The 23,107-nt window shown below is 38.7% G+C and overlaps 4 protein-coding genes and 1 non-coding gene across 10 annotated transcripts in view; 4 read left to right on the top strand and 1 right to left on the bottom strand.

The window, feature by feature from the left end:
• Window positions 1-5,435, bottom strand: part of ankzf1 (ankyrin repeat and zinc finger peptidyl tRNA hydrolase 1) — an 8,984-nt gene extending 3,549 nt beyond the window's left edge. The window contains exons 1-15 of the mRNA XM_025063651.1: window positions 5,208-5,435; window positions 4,113-4,259; window positions 3,899-4,029; window positions 3,699-3,801; window positions 3,395-3,606; window positions 2,914-3,023; window positions 2,670-2,823; window positions 2,174-2,396; window positions 1,987-2,085; window positions 1,718-1,888; window positions 1,509-1,631; window positions 1,139-1,421; window positions 939-1,050; window positions 694-861; window positions 170-237 (exon numbers count right to left, since the gene is read on the bottom strand). Coding sequence (XP_024919419.1) covers window positions 170-237; window positions 694-861; window positions 939-1,050; window positions 1,139-1,421; window positions 1,509-1,631; window positions 1,718-1,888; window positions 1,987-2,085; window positions 2,174-2,396; window positions 2,670-2,823; window positions 2,914-3,023; window positions 3,395-3,606; window positions 3,699-3,801; window positions 3,899-4,029; window positions 4,113-4,259; window positions 5,208-5,286 — 2,183 coding nt within the window. The 5' untranslated portion in view covers window positions 5,287-5,435. The remainder of the gene's footprint in view (window positions 1-169; window positions 238-693; window positions 862-938; window positions 1,051-1,138; window positions 1,422-1,508; window positions 1,632-1,717; window positions 1,889-1,986; window positions 2,086-2,173; window positions 2,397-2,669; window positions 2,824-2,913; window positions 3,024-3,394; window positions 3,607-3,698; window positions 3,802-3,898; window positions 4,030-4,112; window positions 4,260-5,207) is intronic.
• A 194-nt stretch (window positions 5,436-5,629) lies between these two features.
• On the top strand, window positions 5,630-8,585 carry hce2l2 (high choriolytic enzyme 2-like 2). Its single transcript, XM_008328758.3, has 9 exons — window positions 5,630-6,620; window positions 6,704-6,746; window positions 6,823-6,885; window positions 6,974-7,129; window positions 7,276-7,393; window positions 7,492-7,670; window positions 7,799-7,880; window positions 7,971-8,095; window positions 8,192-8,585. The coding sequence occupies exons 1-9, from the start codon at window positions 6,561-6,563 to the stop codon at window positions 8,209-8,211; spliced, it is 846 nt and encodes a 281-aa protein (XP_008326980.1). The 5' UTR covers window positions 5,630-6,560; the 3' UTR covers window positions 8,212-8,585.
• trnak-uuu (transfer RNA lysine (anticodon UUU)) lies at window positions 5,845-5,917 on the top strand. Its single transcript has one exon. It is a non-coding gene; the product is annotated as a tRNA-Lys (tRNA).
• Window positions 8,586-12,168: 3,583 nt separating the features above from the next.
• tra2b (transformer 2 beta homolog) lies at window positions 12,169-18,737 on the top strand. Of its 5 annotated transcripts, none has more exons than XM_008328761.3 (9): window positions 12,170-12,511; window positions 14,330-14,591; window positions 14,786-15,015; window positions 15,124-15,289; window positions 15,451-15,639; window positions 15,718-15,833; window positions 16,069-16,182; window positions 16,813-16,883; window positions 16,985-18,737. In XM_008328761.3, exons 3-9 carry the CDS (start codon window positions 14,858-14,860, stop codon window positions 16,993-16,995), a joined length of 825 nt encoding a protein of 274 aa, XP_008326983.1. In that variant the 5' UTR covers window positions 12,170-12,511; window positions 14,330-14,591; window positions 14,786-14,857; the 3' UTR covers window positions 16,996-18,737. The 5 variants fall into 5 exon arrangements, with proteins under 5 accessions (XP_008326981.1, XP_008326983.1, XP_008326982.1 ...); XM_025063652.1 differs by having other exon boundaries at window positions 12,175-12,511; window positions 14,870-15,015; window positions 15,151-15,289; XM_008328759.3 differs by lacking the exon at window positions 14,330-14,591 and having other exon boundaries at window positions 12,169-12,511; window positions 14,870-15,015.
• A 1,975-nt stretch (window positions 18,738-20,712) lies between these two features.
• Window positions 20,713-23,107, top strand: part of igf2bp2a (insulin-like growth factor 2 mRNA binding protein 2a) — a 41,307-nt gene continuing 38,912 nt past the window's right edge. The window contains exons 1-2 of one of the 2 annotated variants that reach the window (XM_008328764.2): window positions 20,713-21,428; window positions 22,674-22,734. In XM_008328764.2, the coding sequence (XP_008326986.1) occupies window positions 21,254-21,428; window positions 22,674-22,734 (236 nt within the window). In that variant the 5' untranslated portion in view covers window positions 20,713-21,253. Of the gene's footprint in view, window positions 21,429-21,470; window positions 21,874-22,673; window positions 22,735-23,107 lie in introns of those variants that run through there. The other variant, XM_025063657.1, reaches the window with a different exon arrangement.

Here is a 23,107-nt window from a genome sequence, read left to right on the forward strand (position 1 = left end):
GGGGTGCAGAAAGAAAACTCAGAGTAATGAAATGGGACCTTGCCGAGCAAAGACTCTCCACACGACCAGCACCTCCTGGTGACGAGAAACCAAGACAAACCACAGAGGATTTAGTTGAATTTGTAAATAACAATTGGATCACAGAGAGTAGCATTTGTGTTTTTCTTACTGCACATTAGAGAGGCTGCCTCCTGATGCAGATACTTGCTCCATTGATCTCTTTGATACCAGAATTCTCTGGTAAAAAAAAAAAGGAGCAAATGTTGAAAATCACAAGCATGTTTGTCTGCACGAATGTAGATAAAAATAGACCCAGAAGGTGGCAGTAATGAGACATTTGAGGATGTTGACTCCTGTGAAACCCATAGATCAAGAACTGTACACCTCCAAAAATTGTGACAATAACAATTTCTAGACCAGAGCCAGCAGTCCATACAGGGATGAATTATTTATTAACTTAGTCTTCAACATAGGGTGCGAGACCCTTGGGGCGGTCTAGGGAGACACAACAAGGTCTTGAACTTTTGTTTGATTCAATCCTAGTATCAGAACAAAATCTGACCATTTACAGATTTTGATCTAAGGCATTATTTTTGTACCAGCAACCTTGACTGAACCATCAGTACATAACACCTGCCTTTATGTTTAACAGTGAGACGATATAGTCGATAATAGTCTTTTCCTTTTCCTCACCTTTTCACGATCACTCAGAGATGCAAACCTCTTCTTTTCCTCCGCCTCCTGCTCTTCTTTCCTCTTCTCCTCCTTCTGCTCCTTCTCTCGTTGTTTTTTCAAAGCCTTCTGAGCCCGTTTCTTCTCCATTTTCTTCAATTCGATCTCTGTCGTCAGTGGCCCGGGGACCTTAGGAGGCAGTAGACGTTGGAGATTAAAGCACATTAAAGCAGAATTCGGTGAGTTAGATTTTAGAAAGCTCTTACCTGAGCCTTGCTGTAGTCGTATCTGTCAGGATGTTCACCCATGTATTTACGAAAGACGTTTCTTGTGTCTTTATCTGGAGAGACAATGTACGGGGTCTGCCCTTTGTTATCCCTACGGTAATATAAAGACAAATATTGATTTAACTGAATTTTTTTTATTTTTTTTTTAATCAAACATTTTCTCCTCGTCGTTTTCATACTTGCAGGCTGGGTCAGCTCCTGCGTCGAGGAGCAGCCTGACCGCCGCCATCTGTGCGGCTGCTGAAGCAACATGTAGCAAAGTGAACCCCGATGAGTCTATGGCTTTATTAAGGAGTGTCACAAAACGGACAGCGTCGGTAGCACCGTTCTCCGACCGTCCTGGATTCTCTGTTGTGTCTCCATGTAGGTCCAGAAGACCACTGAGCATGTCAACGTCACCTGTTTTACAGGCTGTAAAGAGGGCGTCCCTCAGAGCATAATCCCAGGATTCATCAACAGATTCTATATAAACAGAGGAATCATTGGTTTATAGAGGGAAAAAAGCAAGGCAGTGTCAGGAGTAGGAGTGTAGATCAAGGATTCACTCGCCTTCCATTTTTGTCTTTTTCTTGGGCTTCCTCTTTTTCTTGTTTTTTAGTTGCGTCTCACTAGAAGTGTCCTCTGCTGCTGGTATGTCTCCGCCTTGTTCCCCTGCTTCTTCATTTGGTAATTCTGTCAGAAATAACAATTATATATATACATATATATAATTGACCCATATATACGACCCATGTGATGCCACAACAGATGGAACTCACCTTCTGTTTGCATTTTTCCTCCCTCCTTTCTCCTCCTCCTCCTCCTCTTGTGCTTTGCTGGATAAATTTCACTTTCCCTGAGGTCCAGAGTACATAAAGTCAGTGTCTCCATCTGCAGCTGAATGTCTCCGTCCTCTTCACCTGAGCTGTCGTGGCGTTCTTCTGCAGATGCTAACAATGGAGGAGAGTGTTGAACACATTTCTTTCTTCAGATATTCATAAAAAGTGTGTCTAAATTAGGAGTATTTATCCACAAATCCTCCGTTTACCTGACTCCTGACCAGACGTTCTTGCTGCTGCTGGTTTGACTGTTTTCTTCCAGAGCTTCTTTGATGGACTGAGGACAGCAGACATCTCAGTGTCTCTCCCTGCATTAAGAAGATTTCTGATTACACCCTGGCTGTACAACAGTGAGCAAAAAACATGTCATTACTTCAGGTGTGTTATTCCCCTCACCATAAACATGAACTGTAGAAAGCACCTCATGGACTCGCTGCAACTCCCGAAACGTTGCCCTGCGCGTGGCGAAGGGAAGTGTGCGGATCCTGGGGTCTTTTTTATCAACAGCAGCTCCTCGGCCACCAAAAAGGATGGTCTTGTTGTAGCTGGGAGCTCGAACAAATATGGCAGAAGCTTCCTCTAGGTGTTCAGCCCAGGATGTCAGGAGATCTTGGATGTCCTGCAAAAATTATTATAATATAAAAAAAAATAAAAAAAATCAGAGTTTTGTTCTATTGTAAATGTGCGGTTTAAAAAGTAAAATATAAGGAACTTAGGAACATTTTAAAATTTGGTTTTAATTTTGTGAATTTTAGCCATTGTGTCAATCAGACTAATACATGTTAAATATCTAGGGCACAACTACGAAAAAAATTGTGATGATTAGTGAAATTAAACAGATATATACATATATGCACAAAAAATTATATATAAAGTGTGAAGAATAAAAAACCTTAACGAGTGCAGCCTCATTGTATCGCCTCAGTGCTGCCCCCGCAGACTTGGGCATGTGGCTGCGGTTCTGAGAGTCTCTGAGTCCTTGCGCTGTGCCACGCTTTGCTCGCACCGTGTATCTGTGAAACGTCTTGTGTTGAATGACCTCTTTGCTACAAGAGAGGGAGGAAAAAAAAAAGGAAATTAGTACTTCTGTGGAGAAAAGGACTCGAACACAGACCACAAAATTAAAAAATGCTTACCCTCGAAAAACAGCCCCAGCAAAGTGACCTCCACCTGTCATGAGAATGACCCACACCGTCTTCTTACTGATGGACAGTAGAGAGGATCCTGCATCCTGCTCATCTTCTGACTGAAGTTATGGGCACACATTTAGGTTGGAGTAAAAGTCAGAGATCAGATTACAGATTACACACCAGACAGTGGTTCTTAGAGCGCTCTCTAGTAGTACGCGGGTAAAATTCATATTTTCACATTTACATTTTCAATTGAATAAATCTGAAACATAGCATGCACAATTAATACAACATTTAAACATAAACATCTTTATAAACATTTATGAACATCTCTCCTGTGTGGTGGAAGCTAACAGGGAAGGCTAATGCTGCTATATTCTAATGCTGGTCATCATGGTGCTACTCAGAGAGCCTAATGTTTTCTCAGGTGGTACAGAGTATAAAAAGTTTGAGAACCACTGCCCCAGACAGTACGGCTGATCCTCACCTTCCCCTGCAGAATACAGCGGTGCACAGACAGATACTGTCCCGCAGAGTTCTGGAAAACTGTTTTGCTCGAGAGGCGACAAGGGAGTGAGCTGTTTTCAGCGGAGCTGTCAGTGTTTGATCCTGGGATGTTACTGCCTGTATCTGCACTGTCGCTGTTTGAGTTTTCATCCTCTGAGTCAGACTCCGAGCCTGAGATACTGGACATGTCACCTGTTAGAAAAACAGGGACATAAGAGGCTGTAATTCATTCCCTCCTGTCTTTATTAAAAGTACTCTTGACATGTGAGGATGAGTTTTCTCACCAGCTCCAGTTTTCCTCTCAAACTCCTCCACTGTAACAGGAAGTAATCCTGCCAACTTCTGTCTCAAGTTGAAGCGATGCCAGTCGAGTTTGTAGTGCTCCATCTGAAACAATCAACCACTGACATGAAAACCTTTTTTTCTTTTTTTTTTTATTGTCGGAGTAGTTTATTCAATTTGAACAGTGTTCCGCAAGATTTACCTGCTCCTCCCGGACGGTGAAGGAACATTTGCAGGCTGTGCAGACCATCTTGTCTGACACCTCCTTCGTCAGGCTGCCCTCACGCTCTCTTTCTTTCTCTGGGAGTTTATCATTCAACTCTATGAGGGGGGCTGGGATTTAAAGAAACGGTATGTTTTGTCCCAATACTAAAGATTACACTCTCAAATGTACTGAGGTCAGTTCATGTACATACCAGGGGCAGCAGGCTGGACGTTTTCAGTCTGCTTGAGGAAAGACTTGACTTCTCTAAGTTCGAGCAAAGCTTCATCGTTGGGGCAGAAGTCAAAGATGGAGCGATGACTGACCTGGGCTGACATCACTGTAGGATTCTTCACCACACTTGAAGCATGAAGACAGACAAATCTACTGTTAAAGTTGTGTTCAGAATTTACTAAGCAATTGTGACACTTTCATAAAGTTTGTTTTTACTATAGTCTGCTGTTTACTGTTTCTGTATCATTTCTTTCATTCTACACCAACCATCTCCATGTCATCCTTCAATTAATACTTCGACTTTCTTGTGTTCATTATTTCAACTTCTATATTTAAAAAAAGAAATGTTCAATAATTTCAATATTTCGTGTGTTATATTTTATTATTTGATCTTTTCATGTTGTGTTCGGGGTCTGCTAGGCCCTTGACCTTAACTGCTGGAATGGATTACACATAAGACGATATAGTAATGAGATATTTATTGTGGATATTGCAATTATTCTCGTGTCCAACATTTCAATATTCCAGACATCACATGTGCAGTATTTCCTGACATCTTCAGGTACATAATTTGTTTCTAAACACTGGACTTGCACATTTCCATTATTCATTACCGCAACATTTTGTTTCAAATACTGCTTTTCTTCTCTTACACTCGTTTCCACTCATTCTATTTTTCGTTTTCGTTTTAAACTGTTGCTTTATATATTTGGTAATATTAGAATTCCAACATTCTTAATGTATTTCTCACAAAGTATTGCTGTAAGTATTTTCATATGTGTGGCCTGGTCATATATTAATACCTTTTTTTAATAATTAAAATAAACACATTTATAGCAACAATGCTAAGAGCTGAGGTAACTGTGGCTAATTGTAAAGTGACTGGTCCATAAATCAGTCCTTGTATCAAACACGCCTCGTTTTCTCTTCATCCTTTGAGCGACACGTGTACTTTAAAAAAGCGGTGACTGTATCAAACACGCCTCGTTTTCTCTTCACTTTAAGCAGTGCTTTAATAAAGTATCGTTTTATTAAAAACAAAACATAACTAACACGAAACAAAAAATAGTCTTACCATATAAAGGAGTGTGACAAAATTCAGAGAAGTGTGCGGCTGGACCACAGATCCAAACACGGCTGACTTCACCAAACATCAAAGACAAGATTTCTAACCAGATTATTGTACACAGAGGTGGACGCAGGAAATAAGACTAAGATTGACACGAATTATAACACACTCCTTAAGACAAAAATGTGTCTGCTATACTTTTAGCAACATTGCTACCGCTGCTCCTCCTCCCAATCTGTCAAACTACGGAAGCCTCATCGCGTTCATTTAAACACAATATAACGTAGCCGTTGAAATCACGTGCCTTTGCTTCTTTTATTTTTATTTTCATTCTTGAAAAGGCAAGACGTGTGAGACTTTGTATTTATAATTTGTTGTACATTTCGTAATTTATTCAAATTGTATTAAATATGACTGCTGTCAAATTATATTTTTCATAGCTGCTTCGTCATGCTTTTTTTTAGCTATTAGCAGCACATTTGCTATTCCTTTGCCTTTTTTAAAACTTTTCTTCTTTCCAACTTGTTTCCATGATATTCTATCTTTTTGCAATGTAACAAAAAAGTATTAAAATAACACAGCACACGAGCCAACTCGTCAGAAACACATTTTTATAAATTGTGCGAACGTGAAAATGCTCAGAGCCCGGATAGCTCAGTCGGTAGAGCATCAGACTTTTAATCTGAGGGTCCAGGGTTCAAGTCCCTGTTCGGGCGATAGTTTTTTTTGTTTTAGTTTTTCTTTTTCCTTTGCCCCGTAACATTGAAAGTGATAGATAACGTGATCTGTGTTTGAAGTTTTACATACATATACAAAAAAATATTTCCCATACTCGTTTTTAATGCAAACTTGCTTCCAAAACATGTTACATATCTGTACTGTACTTCGGCCTGTGTGAGATTTGCGGCCCTATTGTGTGAGTGTAAACATTTACGGTCTATGATTACAAATAATTTGATCTGACTAAGTGAACACTGAAGTCAAGCGTTGGTAAGCTTAGCTTCAGTAGACACATAACAGTACTCCTGATATGTGAATCATACAACCAAATCCTCTGATTGCTGGGGATGTATGGCACGTATTAAACCATTTCATTTAAGGCCAGTCATTGATTCAGAGCTGTTATTATTCACAGTGAGACCTCACATTATCCGACTGTCGGGGTTGTTGTTTATGAAAGCGTCCAACTAATTTGGGGATTAAATGCACTCACAAACAAATAACACTGACGGGAGTGTGTAATTTAGCTGAGATGATTATGGACATTATCTCAGAACAGTGATTGGGAACACCTATAAAGTCTGTGTGTTTGCAGGTAAAATGGCAACACTGAAGCCGTTCTGAGTCTGACCAGTGAAGATGGAGTGGCTTATCCTCCTGTGTCTGTTCTCCTCCTGTCTCTCAGCTGCACACACACAGGTAACTACAGGAAACTGAAAGGGTTTCTGTCAGTGCTTTTGATTATTATCTACTTCTGCTTTTTTTTTTCTTTTTTTTTGCAGAAATTTTGTGTTTTCCCAAAATGGAGACCTGTTGGTTTTAAAGGTACAGCGCAGGTGGATGTTGTTATTCTTTGAAGTGGAAAACAGCAAACTGACTTAATCTACACTCTTTGTTCTAGATCGTGAAGAGAACGATGTTGGAGCAGCGATGGATGAAATCATTAAGGTTAATGAGTTTCATGGTGAGTTAACAATTCCACATATTGTAACAAACGTGCAGCCGTTGTCCAATGTGGACAGATTTATTTGACGTACCATGGTATCCCTCAGCTTCTCACATCAACGATGGTTCTAACATTCTGAGAGAGGGAGACATTGCTGTTTCCACCGGAAGGCGTAACAAAGTCTGCTTTGCACGGAGTTGTCTCTGGTCAAAGTCAGTGGATGGATATGTCTACATTGCCTACAACTTATCACCTGAATACTGTATGTTTTCACCTACTTATTTAAATCAATCCACATTACAAGTCTTAAATTTAAATATATACATAAATAATCATTTATATACATTCCAAGTTGGTATTTTTTTTTGTGTGTGTTTTTTTTTTTACCTCATCTTAACCACTGAACAGCTGAAGTAGAGACAAATCTGATAAAGAAAGGGATGGAGAACATAGAGAAAGACACCTGTGTTCGATTTGTTCCCCGGACGCACCAGAGAGACTACATCGACATCCAGCAAAAGTCTGGGTAAGACACTGGAAACATGTTTAGTTTGGATTTTGAAAGTTCAACCTTTGTGAAGATTTCTCAAAGCCAGTTGTTTAACCTTCACCGTGTTTCTCCAGGTGTTGGTCTTACCTTGGTTCACGTGGTGGGAGACAGACTGTTTCCCTCCAGAGCCCTGACTGCCTGCAGGTTGGAGTGATTTCCCACGAGTTCATGCACGCTCTGGGCTTTGTGCACGAGCAGTCTCGCTTGGACCGGGACAACTATGTCACCATCATGTGGCCAAACATTTGGAGGGGTAACTTTAAAGGGGCGGGAAAAACTGTTGTCTGAATTTTTTTTCTCTTTTCACAACACAGAAATACAATTTTTTTAATTACAAAAAACACACACACAAAATCCTTGACAAATTTCAATTTCTCTTAGATCGTTTAAGGAATTTTGAGAAATTCAGGACCGACACTCTGGACCTGCCATATGACTATCGCTCCATCATGCACTTTGGAATGTATGTAAAACAGTGCAATATTAATTTTCTTGCTTGTTAATGTCCCATTACATGTGATGTAGAACAATAATGTCCTTGTATTACATGCAGGTATGCCTACTCTCAGGATGGAGAACCAACCATTGTTCCTAAGAACAAGAAAAACATAAAGCTGGGCCAGGCTACGTCTCTGAGCCACATTGACAAGCTTAAAATAAACAACCTCTATAAATGCGGTTGGTACTGAATCTACTTGAACCATCTCTCAGGGATGATTCCAGATGTACAAACGCTCAAATGGCGGCTTTGTGTCTGTGTCTTTCTGATGACAGGTGACAGGGATCTATACTGACGAAACTGTGTGGACAGAAGGCAGGAGTGCACTGAGAGATAATCTGGGGAACGTCGACTATAACTGGGAAATAATTGCAATAAAGTTTCATAACAAGCTTTCTGAGTCTTTCCATGTGTCTCTGTGCTGCTGTGTGAACATTTCATTATGTTGGATGGGAGGTGAAACGTCTTGGATAAGACGATCTGGATGACAGAGAACCTACACAGAATGTAGAATGTCAATAGTTTAACTACTAAAAGTTCAGTAAGAAAGTTCAGAAAAATAATAACATTTTAAAATCTGGTTTCTTGTTCTAAGAAATATCTAAAAGGAACAAAACTGAAGTTATACAAAACCAGTATTTAAAATGTAAAAGAGTGAATTAAATACAAATTTTCCTATGTCTGACCACCAACAGTAACCTGGTGAATTTCAATAAATCTTCCATAAATTCTTCCCATTATCAATAACATTTAGGGTTTTTTCTTTCAATTAATTATACTTCTTATTTTACATTAAATGAATCATATCTACTTCAGAGTAAACATTCATTTCTAATTCTGCATTTTCTAGAGGTAAGGGCTGTTATTACCAATAAAGAGCTAAAGATTTTTCCATTTGCTACTTCATATGAATAAATTATGCAGCTGAGATCACTAACAGGAAGTGTACAACTCATAAGGAGTCAAGAAATGTACTGTCAAGGCGTCGTAAAATATATATTATATTTAAAAAGATATTAAAGATACCTTTTTAAATATTTTTTTACAAACTATCCTCATAAATTATAATAATTAAATATGTTATTATTGAAATGTATGAGTTGACTAGGGTGTTTCATAAATGGTATCGTATTCACAATGTGTATATAAAATGAAGAAGCAATTTTTTATTTATTTTTTTTACAGAGAACCAAACCCAGGTAAAGATAAAACACAATTTTATATAACAGACATACAGTATAGTTTATCTGTCTTGAGCTGAAGAATGTTGAAGACCTTTCTGCTCCACACTAAAAATGTTACAGTAAAAATGAAAAAAAAAAAAGGATTGGTAGAAGGATTATGCCGTGCGACACAATGATGGCCATCAACACAGTTATCGGCCGAGTTTATCACTAAATCACTGTTTGCTGGAGCAGTCAGGCACTAATTGCTGGCCTGTCAGATGGAGGGAACCGTTATTCTCATGATTGCCACTGCTGAGTTATGGCACATCCAGCATCAAAACACCACCACCAAGTGTCTCATCCCTGAAAGTGCTGAATCTGAACACTCCATAAGTACAGGGCCCAGGTGAGGGAGGGTCAGCAGCAGGACCACCTGTTACGGCTCAGCTGTGGACTTGGAGTAAATTACACAGGCAGCTTGATGAGCGGGTCTTAATCTTGTTTCATCACAGATCATGTGTCCAATCAGTACGGAGTCAAGGAGGAGGGGAGGGTATATAGATTCAGCTGAGGCGAGGAGCTCATCTAAGATCTTTGGCACTGGAGGATTGTGGTGTGCCACAGCCTAGAACATGACCATGAATTCAACCACGATCCTCCTCAGTGCCCTTATCGGCTTGTTGGCACAGGTGCAACCACTACCCGTTCAGGTCAGTACTACGACAGAATGTTTTGAATCAAATCCCTCTTGTTGTCATTGTGGTTTTGCTGTATTATAAAACACGTTTGTATTCCAGAACTCTACGGGAGTACATGAGGCAAAAGTCAGGTTAAAAAGGAAATACACAGGTGGGCTCTTGGCAAAAAAGACTCTAATTGGTCTTCATCACTCAGGTAAATAAGGGTCCTTCAACGATATTTGACTGTTTGTCATGTAAAATACCGAACACTTTTCTGTGATTGTTTCTTTATTTTATTCAGATGAATTTCTTGAATTTGAAGAAATGAACGTGATGGATCAAATCCTGATAGTCAATAGCAGTAAGTACAACACGGTCACAGAGGTGGTTCTCAAGTAGTGGGTCTCAACACAAAAACATGTCAAGGAGAAATTTTGACCTAGCCTCAAATACTGTGAATGTGTATGGGAAATGATTTTAAATGTTGACTAGTGACTTAGGGCTTTATAACTACAAAAAAGAGTTTTGACTTGACTTTTTATGTAAAGGACTGCGAGCACCTCGAGGGCTAACATTCAGAGAAGGAGATATTGCCACTTTGTACCCCCAAAGTGCGATAAACTGCCCTGGCAACGCCTGTCTGTGGCCTAAGTCCATTGATGGATTTGTTTACGTTCCATACATCATCTCTCCACTGTATGGTAAGTATCTGGATATACAGTACTGCAAACGTTTCAGGGAGGGTGTATACATTTACTACACTCATCCTTTTATGTTTACCCCTTTTTTTTTTGTCTAATTTAATTTTGGTTTGCTAGCCATTCTGATCTATTAAAGAACTGATATGTATACATTTAATTTAAATCTTAATTGTTTTCTTTCGATGCTGATTTTTATTCTTTTCGTTAGATGACATGGACAGAATCACAGTAGAAACTGGGATGCAGGACATCGGTGCTGGAACATGCATTAAATTTGTTCCTCGTACCCATGAAGCTAATTTCCTTGATATTCAGCCTAGATATGGGTAAGTTCTGTCAGTATTACTTGTGTCTTCGAAAGTTGTTTTTTCACAAGTCATTAATGTGTTTCAATATATCAAATTTGCTTATTTCATTCCATTTAAAGTGTAATACTTTTTCTCAGAATGATTATGGATTTAATTACAACGTGTTCTGTAGGTTCTTACACTCCAGGTGATTTTAGCACAAGACGTTCAGAAGTAGTCAACTAGCCAAACTAAGCTTTGCTATTTATTTAAATTAATTCAGCTTAATGATATAATAAATAAAGACATAAACTTTAACAACATTTTTGTTGTTTTGTTCTTTGTTATTTTCTGTGTATCCCAAGTTGCTGGTCATTCCTAGGGCAGACTGGAGGAAGCCAGGTCTTGTCACTGCAGACTCCTGGATGCATGTGGTCAGGAGTGGCCACCCACGAGTTCATGCATGCTCTGGGCTTTGTCCATGAACAGTCTCGCTCAGACAGAGACGGCTACGTTACAATTGTATGGAATAACATCATGCCAGGTTAGGAAAGATAATCACTTCCTGACAGGATGTTATTAATTCAAAGCAGGACTTTGCTATTTTTTTTTATCACAAGTCTGACATGATCATGTGCCTGTTTCATCAGCCTACATTCACAACTTCAGGAAACAGCAGACAAACAATCTCAACAGCCCATATGACTACAACTCTGTCATGCATTATGGAAGGTAGGCAGCACCTCCAGGGAACACAATAACAGGTTTTTTCACACTGATTCTGGGTCTTACCTACACATATCGCTGATACAGGTACGCCTTCTCCGAAGATGGAGGTCCGACAATTATTCCCAAACCAGATCCTTACATTCCAATAGGCCAGAGAGATGGACCAAGTGCCCTGGATCTTCATAAAATTAATGTTCTTTATAACTGTGGTAAGTGGACTAATACAAGAGTTTATAATTGTTAGGAAAAGTGTTTAAAAAGATATCTAAAAAAAATGTATTTGTCTTGTTTCTAGGTGCCAATGAGTGACTGGATCCAGGTTGTAAATTTAGTCACAATAGTCATAATCTGCTGCTAGACTTAGAGTTTTTGGTATTTTCAACATTATTGCTAAAAAAAGACAGCTCAATGTTGTGAAGTTTTATTTTTTGTTTTTACAGAATTTTTTAAGGAATAGTTTTGCTCTGCTTCTGTCTTGTTTTTATCTTTCTAAATTTGAATAAAAAAACAGCACACACCATGTCTTCTGATCTGCTTTCTTTCTCCTTGTCTTGAACAAAAATTGGAAAACAAAGGGAAAACATTCGTAGAATTAATGCTTTTTGTTGTGCAATTGTATTTGTGTCCAAACGGACTTACTGACTGATTTGCACTGCATACAATCTAACGGAAAATCAACTATCAGCGGGAAACCACCGTTCGTGACAGACGTCCATCAAATCTGCCTTGATTATGATGAGTAACACTAAAGCCTACAGAAGACTGAAGGCTTTAGTGTTAATCAACCGAGAAATAAGTTAAAAGGAATTAAATAGCTTGTTCGGTTGAAGGAGGAAAGGGTTTGTGCCGTCAATCTTGAAGGGTCTGAAAATCAGTCTTCCCTTCGCCCTGTCTTCGTTTCACCCAGGATTACATAAGGAGGAGCTTCCACTCTTGGTAGTAGCTGTTACCGCTGCAAACGGACTGCGGGCTGTAGGCTAGAATTTAATTTATCAACTGACTCTGAAAATGAGTGACCACGAAAAGGAAAGGGTATGCATTATTTATGTCTGAATGCCACATTTTGTAGAGAGCTGAAGGGTGAGATTTTCCAACGTTCAGCGTGTCAGCTAACGTTCGTTAGCTAACGTCAGTCGATTAAGTTAGCTCCAAAAACACTTGTCAGTCCAAGACAGTGTGGTGTAACAAATATGCTTATTGCATATTAATAATGTGCATTTGGCAATATTGAGGTTATATTTATTGTAATTATGAGCCCGTGAATATTAAAATTGAGCGTCTGCTATTCGCCGTTTTCTTAACGTTTTAGCGATAGCTGACCGCTGTTAGCAAGGTAGCTTGACTTGACGGCTCAGTGTGAATAGACAAGCTCAGATATACGGTATTCTCTATTCAGCTATCAAGCTAGCGATTAGTGAATAAAAGAAATACAGTTCTGTACAAACTAAGTACATAGTTTTGGATATATATTTCGCATATTTCCTGATTTAGGGGGAATGTGAAATGTTATTTTAGCTGTGTGGCTTCAGGTTATAAAGCAGCCAGACTTGTTGTACAAGGTACAATGTCACGCGAAAACACCAGCAATACCAATAGATTCTTGTTACATTTTACTATTGCAAATGCTAGAAAATTTTACTCAGTCACAGTGCATATGACCTTAATTGTGAATGAGATTAAAGGGATTGAGGTTGGTATATAACATTAAATATTTGTAGATGGACACATCTGAAGTTGTCAAGTATTTTTTTACACATTACAGCAGTTAAGAAATAAAGCATATGGTGCAAGGTTTCAGACTCAACCTCTCAAAAACTCAAAATGTCATTACATGTGTTATATAACATGGACTGGCAATGAAATGCCCCTTTAGGCCCCAAATCTTCAGTTTCTGAAAATACTTAAAATAAACTCTAGTAGACACATTTTAAACTTAATGATAACTGATAGTTCATACATATTTATTGCTTAGTTTATGCTGTTTCTTGCGATGTCCAGAGTGACACCTATAAAAATGTATTTCCAAGAAATGCTCACTCTGAATATTCTGAGGTTTTCTAAGCACAGCTCCAAATATTACACAATACAACAGAAAACTCTGTTAGTGCTGTTGCAATAAAATAAATGGCAGCTATCTTTCACAACCTTTTCCACCTCATCTCATCCCCAGTTGCATTCTTAGTTTTTAGTTTCACCACAAATACTCAGGAATATTTACATATCAGAAGTGGCAAAACAATGTGTTGTACTGTGCTATAAATGGCTAAATTTAAGAGAAAGTGAGACAGTTGGTTATTACATTTTTTATTTTTTATTTTATTTTGTTCACACTAAAGGTGAGCAAGCCAATTGTTACTGTACAATGGCTCAAGTTTGGGGAAAAAAAACCTGACCTGGGTTTCCTCTCATTACTGCCAGGATAATCTGATAGCTCATTAACCTGCAGGCTGTCTGCACTGGGTTTACGTGTTTGTTTCAAGTATTAAAAGATAATTTAGTATTCTGATTCCCAGATTCTATATAATTCAAGTGTGGCATAAAACAGTTTGTCTCAATGTTTTTGAGACAATATTTGGGGAAAAACTTGTGTACTCTGTCTATGATTTGTAAAACGTATGTTTTTGATGTTTTATTTGCCCCCATTACTCCTGATATACTCCCTAATGTGGTGTCGATTGATTGGAAAGTTAGTCATAAAAATGTGAAATGAATGTAACATTAGCATCAATGCCCACACATTCCCATGCATGACCAATTCATTACAGCACTTGAGAAGTTGAATGAGGCTCCAGTTTTGATTGACATTCTATATTCTTCATCCCTGTCTTTTTTTTTTTTTTTTTTACAAAGGTTAAGATTGGACGAAGAAAAAGCAGAAGACTGGTGTCAAGTATTTTTCAATATGAAGCTCAAATGTGTCAAGCAAAATTGTTGAATGCATGCTAAAAGATGAGGCGGGAAGAACTATTGGCAGTGTGTGACAAGGGGGAAGTAAGAAGAAGTGTAACATTTGAAGAAAGAAGAAAAGTGTCAAGTAATGAAGTAACAGAAATTAAAGAAGAAAGAAATCTTCCTAAGAATACAGTGCTAAATATCTTGCTCGCCTTGTCAAGTACGTGTATGTTCTATTATTACATTACAGTTTTTGAAATTGTAGAATTAACATTTTTCATTCTGCATACCATTTAAATTTGCAACATGATAAATGATATCAATGCCATTTTCTTTGGTCATGACACCTTCACAAAATAGCAGTAACTGAATGTTTGATTTAACACTAAAGTTGTTTTTATTCTGCCTTTGTAGCAGAATATTCTTCATTCTTGACCACACAGACATGCTGTGGCAGATTTCTCAACATGGCTGTTGGTTTGTGTGATGTCCATTCAGGAGTCTCGCTCCGCATCCAGGAGTGTGAGTCCGCCTGCCTCAAGAAAGTCTGCAAGCCGCTCACCCGGTCATTCACCAGCTCACTCTAAGGAAGGCTCCCGCCATCATCGTTCCAAAACTCGGTCTAGATCCAGGTCAAAATCAAGGTGCAAATTCTGTGTGGATTTTTGTAGCAAGACATTTTTCTGCTAATTAGATTATTGTCTCTAAAATATTGGATTTCTTTTTTGTTCTTCCCTCCCTCATCCCTGGAGGTCCCATTCCCATCGTGGATCACGCAGACATTACAGCCGATCTCGCTCGCGCTCTAGGTCCCATCGTCGACGATCTCGTAGTAGTAGGTCCTACAGTGGAGATCACCGCAGCAGGAGCCATAGCCACTCCCCTATGTCCAATCGCCGCAGGCATATTGGAAATCGTGTAAGTATTAGTTGGCTCTGATCTTATTGGGTTTAAGAATGAATCAGCATTGATTGTGTTGCTGTTGTATATTTATGTCCTGTTGCGAAGAAATATTTTTTAAATATTTTATTGTTAAAATTAATGTAATAAAAACATATATGTTGGCTTTAAAACTGTAGACAAATCCAGACCCAAACTGTTGCCTGGGAGTCTTTGGTCTCAGCTTGTACACAACAGAGAGAGATCTGAGGGAGGTTTTCTCGAAGTATGGCCCCTTGGCAGATGTTTGCATTGTGTATGATCAGCAGTCACGGCGTTCCCGAGGCTTTGCCTTTGTGTACTTTGAGAATACAAATGATGCAGCAGAGGTAAGGCACATAGTGAAACTTTAATTTTAATCAAACCTATTTCTTGAGTTTTATTAATTTCTGTCTATGCCCTTCCAGGCAAAAGAGAGGGCCAATGGCATGGAGCTGGACGGTCGCAGGATCAGAGTAGACTTCTCCATCACAAAGAGACCCCACACCCCTACTCCTGGAATTTACATGGGACGCCCCACATAGTAAGATATGGTGATTTTCAATATAGACCTGATTGTTTACTCTTTTGCCAAACTTTTCCAAATGAATGTCTTTTCCTGTGTTTATGTGAAGACGTATAAAAGAGTCATTCAGGCACGACATTGAATAATAAATACATTACTGACTTTACAAATGTAACTTTTATTTGACAGTTAAGTGAGAATATTAACACCTGCTTTGTAGCAAGCAGTATAACAACGTTTTTGTTCTCTGTAGTGGTGGAGGTGGCCCCAGTGGTCGACATTCTCGTGACTATGACCGTGGATATGATCGTGGATATGACAGAGGCTACGACCGATACGACGACAGAGAATACTACCGATCTTACAGGTAATCGTGTCAACCTGTGGTTTGTTTTGTTTTTTGATCTTATTGTGTTTCTTATTTTAATGGCATTTTCTGGAGGAGCACAAATTCTGTCCCAAAAATGCTACACCATGGCATGTTTACAGACTTTCAATGGTCTTTAATATGTTTTGTGGTGGCTGGTGTTCAGCGTTTCCCACATCCTGCCCCATGCACCTCCAAAGGCTTACAGTGACATCATGTGGACAAAATTTGAAACAACTAAAATATTTTGCCTATAGGGCTTTTACATTAGTGGGATTAAAAATTTACACCAGCTGTTGTACATGTGGAGTCATTTCCACTGATGCAGAGTTTAAAAATAAAACAAACAGAGGATATGAAGTTTGAGTTGAAGGGTTGTGATGAGAAATTACACCTGAGTCTAATTGGGTTTTATTTTGTGTCTTGGTTTGTTCTACTCATTTGTGTCTGTAACATAAACATAATAATAATGTCTGTCTTTTGTACTACTGTTGTGTAATTTTGAGTTTATCTGTGTACTGCCACCAACTGTTGTGTAATTTTGAGTTTATCTGTAGCAATTTACAAAATAATTAATTTTGTAATTCATTGTAAATATTCCTGGAAAATACTTATTGTGTCTAATTTCAGAAGACGTTCGCCATCACCTTACTACAGAGGCGCGTACAGGTCTCGGTCCAGATCACGATCCTATTCTCCCCGTGAGTCCTCCTTATAAATTATTACTGATATACCTGATTATGATTCAACACACTGCACTGCGTTAGACCATGTTTTCACTTGTTTCTTATTTCTTCCCCAGGCCGTTATTGAATATCGCTGTGAAGAAGACACTCTCTTATTATAGGTTGAACAGGAAAAGTTTGCTTGGAATATTATTCCTCTTCTTTGTCCTTTTCTGTTTGCTTACAGGTACATGACCAGTGAATTTAAACTAAACTAAGATAATCCCCCCCCAAAGTTTTAATTTCTAATATATAGGCAGTCCCTGTCATCACTGGTACATTTGTTTTTTATATACAACTTGTGTGGAGTTTAATCTTTGAATAGATTAAAGCAAAATAATTTTTCTCACCTTGACTTCTGTCTTAATTAATGTGTTGATACAAGACAAAATACCCTTTATCCAGTAATAAAACTGTCTAAACAAATTAGTTAAAGTTAAACTGATGTACCATGGCCTCAATATAGGAAATGGAAGTGCAACATTGACCCCTACTGGACACAGTCTACATACCGTTTATAATCAATTGCATAGACCACTACAACATTACCTAATGCACCAGTACAATTCAAGTGTTTAGTCATTTTTCAGTATTCTATTAATCCCCTGAAGAAATCACTCTCTCCATATAACGATCCATAAAAACACCAGCGTGATTCAGAATGGACACTGTAGCAGTGGGCTTGGGTTGAGTGTTTTTGGTGCCTGCTCAACATCACAGTACTGCCAGGGCTGGGATTCAAACCATCAATTCTCTGATTACAACCTGATCCTTAGGCTCAACCTCAAACTTAAAATGTTGACGTGTGTGTTGATAATTTAACTTAAACATTCTATGACTATTTTCCCTTTGATTTTGTCAACCCAAGGTTAAAACTATTGGTCCTTTTGGAACAAGGCATCATATGGAGCTCAACCCCTATGTTTTTAGAGGGAGGATTCTTGATCCAATCCTAGCAGTCACTGTGTAAGGGCAAAAATATATCTTTTATGTGTTCACAGAACTACACACAGAGGCAAACAACTGTTCAGACTTGCACTTACATGTTTGGTCCACTTAGGTCAGGATTAGGCAAAAAACAAACAAAAAAAAAACTGCAAGAATCTCTATACTTAGTATAACATTTACTTCTCACTCAGTAGTAAACTGCCTACGTCCTGATATTTCTAGAGCAACTTAATTATCAATTGTTAAGTTGACAGATTTCTGTATTTGTCCCTTGTACCTGCATAGGGCTATTTTCCCTATATATTGTGAGATGATGTCCTCTTTAGGGTAAATATAATTATTATTTGTTGTCTCTGCTGGTTGATCCCAGCAGCAGCAGAGTCCTGCTACGACTGTGTTAGCATGTCATTTGGAAGAGCTGTTTTGTAAATAGACCACAGCTTGGACATTCCTGTGTTCACACACTGACGTAAACAAGCGGAGGAGCGGTCGCTCCTGCTGCTGGCACCATCTCTACACTACAGTGGGGTGGCAGTAATGCTCTAAAGCATAGGCCAGTCACATGTACTGTAGATACTCTTAAGACTGCAGAAACAAAGGCTCCTCCCACTGATCACTAATGTAGGTACATCCATGCTAGAACACTGCAGCATTGAACAACAACAGCCTTTCCCTAATGTGTCAGTGTTGCAATTATCCTTTTACATTCACTCTCCTCAAACACTCCCACAGATTCACACCTATATCAACTAAAAGGGGGAAAGGGTAGAAGAAGGTGCTCCACTAGAGGGACAGAAGAGACATGGAGGAAGTCTGATGGGACGGGGAATCTCCTAACTTCCGTTTCAAAAAATGCGACCATACGCAGAATGAAGCCACTTATGGAAAAATCCATACTATGCAAAATAGTTGTGTTTAGTGAATACGTTTCAGTCAAAAGACCTGAGGGATGACAGCTTCTTAACAATACATGAGAAACGATTCACTGTAGAGAGGAATATGTCATTGTGTACAAAATCTTGTGAGACAAAAACATCTATGATACTTCAATGATGATTAAAGTATGGCGAAAGATCCCAAACCCCAGACAAGAAAAATTCAAGTTATGTAAACAGTAACAAACTTCATAATACGTAACATCTTGCACAAAAGGCTTTACAAATCAGGATTTTGTATACAATTTACTTATTTTAACCACATTTTAGCTATAAAAGAATGTATATATTTCAACATATGTTTTGTCTTTGGTGACCAACATACAGTCCAGGAGTCCTGCAGTCTAAGAAAAGAAAGTTTATGTATGACAATGTCATCTTTGAATGGAAATTATTTTGGTTATTATTTTTTCTCAATTTCAACTGCATGCTTTGCCATTATTAAAACGTGACTTTTTATATTAAAACTGCAGGACTTGCTGTTTCTGGACCAGACTTGTTGTTTCTAAGTTTCACTTTCTGTTTTCTTTAAATCCTTTTCTGTTCTTTCTGCAGCATGCACGTTCAAAGTCCAGCCAACTGTGACAGGTTTTATGTAGTCTTTGTTTTTCTGTCCTGAATTATTTTATGGTACGCCAGCAGGGCAGAAAGAAATCTTATATATTATTAGAAGTATTTTTGTCATGTCAAACATGTTTTTGGAAACCTGGGTCTTTATAAATAGCTTTTCCATGTGTTAAATAAATGCAACATTTTTACTACATTCAGGTATTTATCTACCACTTTTTACCTATTTTTCAGCTGATCCTAGATCTTCTGGCCAATATTTTAGCCAGGTCCATTGTGCTTTTTAATATTTTACAGGTAATGTTTTTCTTTTTTTTATGTTCACCTTTCCCTGGTTTAACTTGTAGGGATCTTTCTTAACCCTTAGCTATTTTTAGTAACTTTTTTCTATTACTGTAAATTGAGGGCCAAGTATAGATAGTAACTACGTCTGTTACTGTAAATTGAGGGCCAAGTATAGATAAACTATTTTGTACTATTTTACTAAGTGTTGTTATCAGATAAATCTTACCTGGCCAACATACAGTTTTTTAAAACATATTTTTGAACTGTGTTATTTGTTTAATATGTTTTTGGCTAGACTTTTAGCTTAATGAACAATGTGTGCTATTTTTAGAGCTACCAGCAATGTATTAGTATTAGGCTACTATGTAGCGTTTTTAATTCAGTTGAGCAATCATGGAATACATTTAGAAGTTCTTCATTTAGTCATAACTCTTCAGCTATTTCTGGTTTGACCTGGAGTTATTTTCAGCATTTTATTTTTTCTTCCCTTGCTTTTCACTTAGCCTATTTTTGTTGACATTTTTCATCAACTTTTTATTCTGCCCAGCCTTTGTTTTTGGCTAAGAGCAATAATTTTGTGTTATATTATTAATGTGGAAAAACAGAAATATTGCCTCCAAAAAATAATTTATCATTGTTGCTAAAATTAAAGACTTTATAAATGTGTGGGGAAACAAACTTGTCACAATAGGAAGTTAGCAAACAGAAAATAAACAACACGTATATTAAAACAGGATCAATCGTCAAGAGCATTGAAATATAAATGTACAAATTACAGAAAATATGTTAAAGCCAGTAGTTGATCAAAAACGTAATGTAATTGTGCAAAATATGCAAAGAAAAACATACAAATATATGTAGAAATGTATCCAAAACTATGTAGTTTCACTACATAATTGAACAATTTAAAGATTTGTAATACAGTGAATACACCAGTTAAAATATGGTGTATTTAAAAATTGGCGTGACAGCTGTGGTAGTACTGTTTCCGAGATGGTTTTATTATTATAAAAAGATAATATCTCAACCAGGCGTTTCCAACTCCTACACCCTACTTCTGCTTTCCACAAAATAAGCAAGAGGCAAAACTGTGACACAGCTGTGAGTGGCCAGAAAACAGTGACATTGACAGGATTTTCCACACAGCTGCAGCCTAATATGATCAGATGGAATATTCTGTAGCAATCTAACCTCTCTTACTCCTCTAAGCCCATCCTTCAGCTCCATCTACCACCACCACCAACATCCTGCACTTTCATACACTGATGGAGTAGGAAGCAGCGCAGAGTCCACATGCACCTCCAAACAGTTTTTTTCCTTGTGATTTTAAGGGAGATTTTATTAAGAGGCGGCGCTTGTTGGCTCCAGAGTAGCGTCGTAACGACACTCCCCCGTCCTTGTTAAAAGAGTTTGACCAGGGCCAGAGTTGGTGCTGGGGGGTCGTCTACAACTTGGAAATATTCTGGGGGGTCATCATTGCATTTTTAAAAATCCCAGCAGATTGTTTATTTTTTATTTTATTGTTTTTTATTTTATTTTTATACCCAGTTGAACACCGCTACTCTAAGATCTGACACCTTTCGGAGATTTTTTTCGTCCACCTTCCAGATCATGAACAAACTATATGTTGGGAATTTAAGTCCTTCGGTCACTGTCGAGGACTTGAAGCAGCTCTTTGGGGCGAGGAAGCTGCCCGAGCCCGAGCAGATCTTACTGAAATCCGGCTATGCATTTGTGGACTTCCCCGATCAGAACTCGGCCATAAAGGCTATAGAGACTCTTTCTGGTAAGTGTGGATTTTGATAAGTGATGCTGCTTAGTGGTGACAAGGGAGAATTTACAAGTGCAAGATCAGATCCAATAATAACTCGCACAATCACTCATAGTGTCCCCTTAACGTGGAATAATAAATGATACGAGTCTGTGGTGTTTTTCAAGCTTTGGGACACTATGTTCATACGAGCGTATGTGTGTGTGCGTGTGTGTTTTCGATCACATCCATCAGAGTTTACATGAACGCTTCAGTCATACACACACAGAAAATAATGGATCATGAATGATCGATCGCGGGACACACTCGGGTCTTTGGTGCGGCTTTGCTTCAAGAAAACACCAGCCTGTCGAAGCGCAAAATTACGCGCACAATACTGTATATTCGGCAGATTCCGACAGTTGTGGGGCACTACTTTGCAATCAGCCGCTGGAATGTATGGGATGGTCTGATGGTTCGGGTAGGCATAATTATTTTTCACTTATTTTTTATCTTGATTTTATTGAAGAGAGCACGGCGACGCCAGCGCGGAAAACTTGTCAAATCCGTGTTCCTCTGGTGTCCGGGTATGTTTTTACGAGGTGTCTTGGAGGTGGGTGACGGGGGTCCGGAGGAAAGAGCTAATAAACAGGTAGCTGAGTGGGGGACGAGGTGAGTGAGACGCTAATTCCGTGCTGCGCCAGGCCACTCACTCATATAATAGTCACGAAAGGAACACACTCTTACACGGACACACACACATGCAGTCGTGTTCAGGCTTCGCCCGAGGAGAGCTTTAAATATCAGGGTGCCGACGAGGAGTGGAGGCAGGTAGAAAAGAGTGAGGAGGGAGTAGAAAACATTCTCTTTTCACACCATCTTCCTCTCTGATGTTGCATTCTTTACTGAGAAAAATAGCCCTCACAGCGCTGTGGTTGTGGGAGTGGAAAGCATGGCTGCCCATTTCCCCCCATACTATAGAAGCTGATCATGCTTCACTTTGGCGCCGATTTACACTATTGTAACACTACGAAATAATGTCACACACTTCAACATATACAGTTTTATAGTGTGGGTGTGTATGTGTACACTGTATTTACTTTTTCCAGGGCCTGACTCAGTGCGGTTTTAAATGGGGACGCACCTACTTCAGTAAAGTGATTCAAAGAAAGTGTACACTATAGTATTATTTTAAAAAAAAGTAGCTTTAGCTTTTTAGCACTGCATTGTCACTGCCATCATGACGCTCACGGCTAACGTTACACTCTCCATTCTTTACAGGTAAAGTTGAACTACACGGGAAGGTGATAGAAGTAGACTACTCTGTTCCCAAAAAACTAAGGTAGGCCGACCATTTAAACACACACACACACACGTACACGTGTAATATGTAAAAAAAATATTTATATACGTATATAGGTGTACACGGTGGCTGGATCATATGCCTATACACTGCTGCACTGTGACCTGTAAGCTTCCGCTGTGAGAAATAGCAACCCACATTTCTCTACGTGATATACGCACGCTACACTGTTCCCCTAAAAAACGGATGTTGGCTTACAGTTTTTGCACACACGCACATGTAGGAACATACACTTTGCTGCACTACTACTTGTAAGATTCCACTGTGAAAAGTAGCAACGCACACATACTGTATCCTAGAACATCCAACTGGTGGCCTGCGGGTCATTTCCTGCTTGTCAAAGCTTATATTT

The sequence above is a fragment of the Cynoglossus semilaevis genome, chromosome 16, assembly GCF_000523025.1.
Source record: "Cynoglossus semilaevis isolate Cse_v1.0 chromosome 16, Cse_v1.0, whole genome shotgun sequence".
NCBI classification, from domain to species: domain Eukaryota; kingdom Metazoa; phylum Chordata; class Actinopteri; order Pleuronectiformes; family Cynoglossidae; genus Cynoglossus; species Cynoglossus semilaevis.

Coding starts and splice junctions, on each gene's coding strand:
- tra2b (XM_008328759.3), top strand. CDS start 12,488: ATGAGTGACCACGAAAAGGAAAGG. Junction 12,512..14,869: donor GTGACCACGAAAAGGAAAGG/GTATGCATTATT, acceptor ATGTCCATTCAG/GAGTCTCGCTCCGCATCCAG. Junction 15,640..15,717: donor ATACAAATGATGCAGCAGAG/GTAAGGCACATA, acceptor ATGCCCTTCCAG/GCAAAAGAGAGGGCCAATGG.
- hce2l2 (XM_008328758.3), top strand. CDS start 6,561: ATGGAGTGGCTTATCCTCCTGTGTCTGTTCTCCTCCTGTCTCTCAGCT. Junction 7,394..7,491: donor GACATCCAGCAAAAGTCTGG/GTAAGACACTGG, acceptor GTGTTTCTCCAG/GTGTTGGTCTTACCTTGGTT. Junction 8,096..8,191: donor AAACAACCTCTATAAATGCG/GTTGGTACTGAA, acceptor TTCTGATGACAG/GTGACAGGGATCTATACTGA.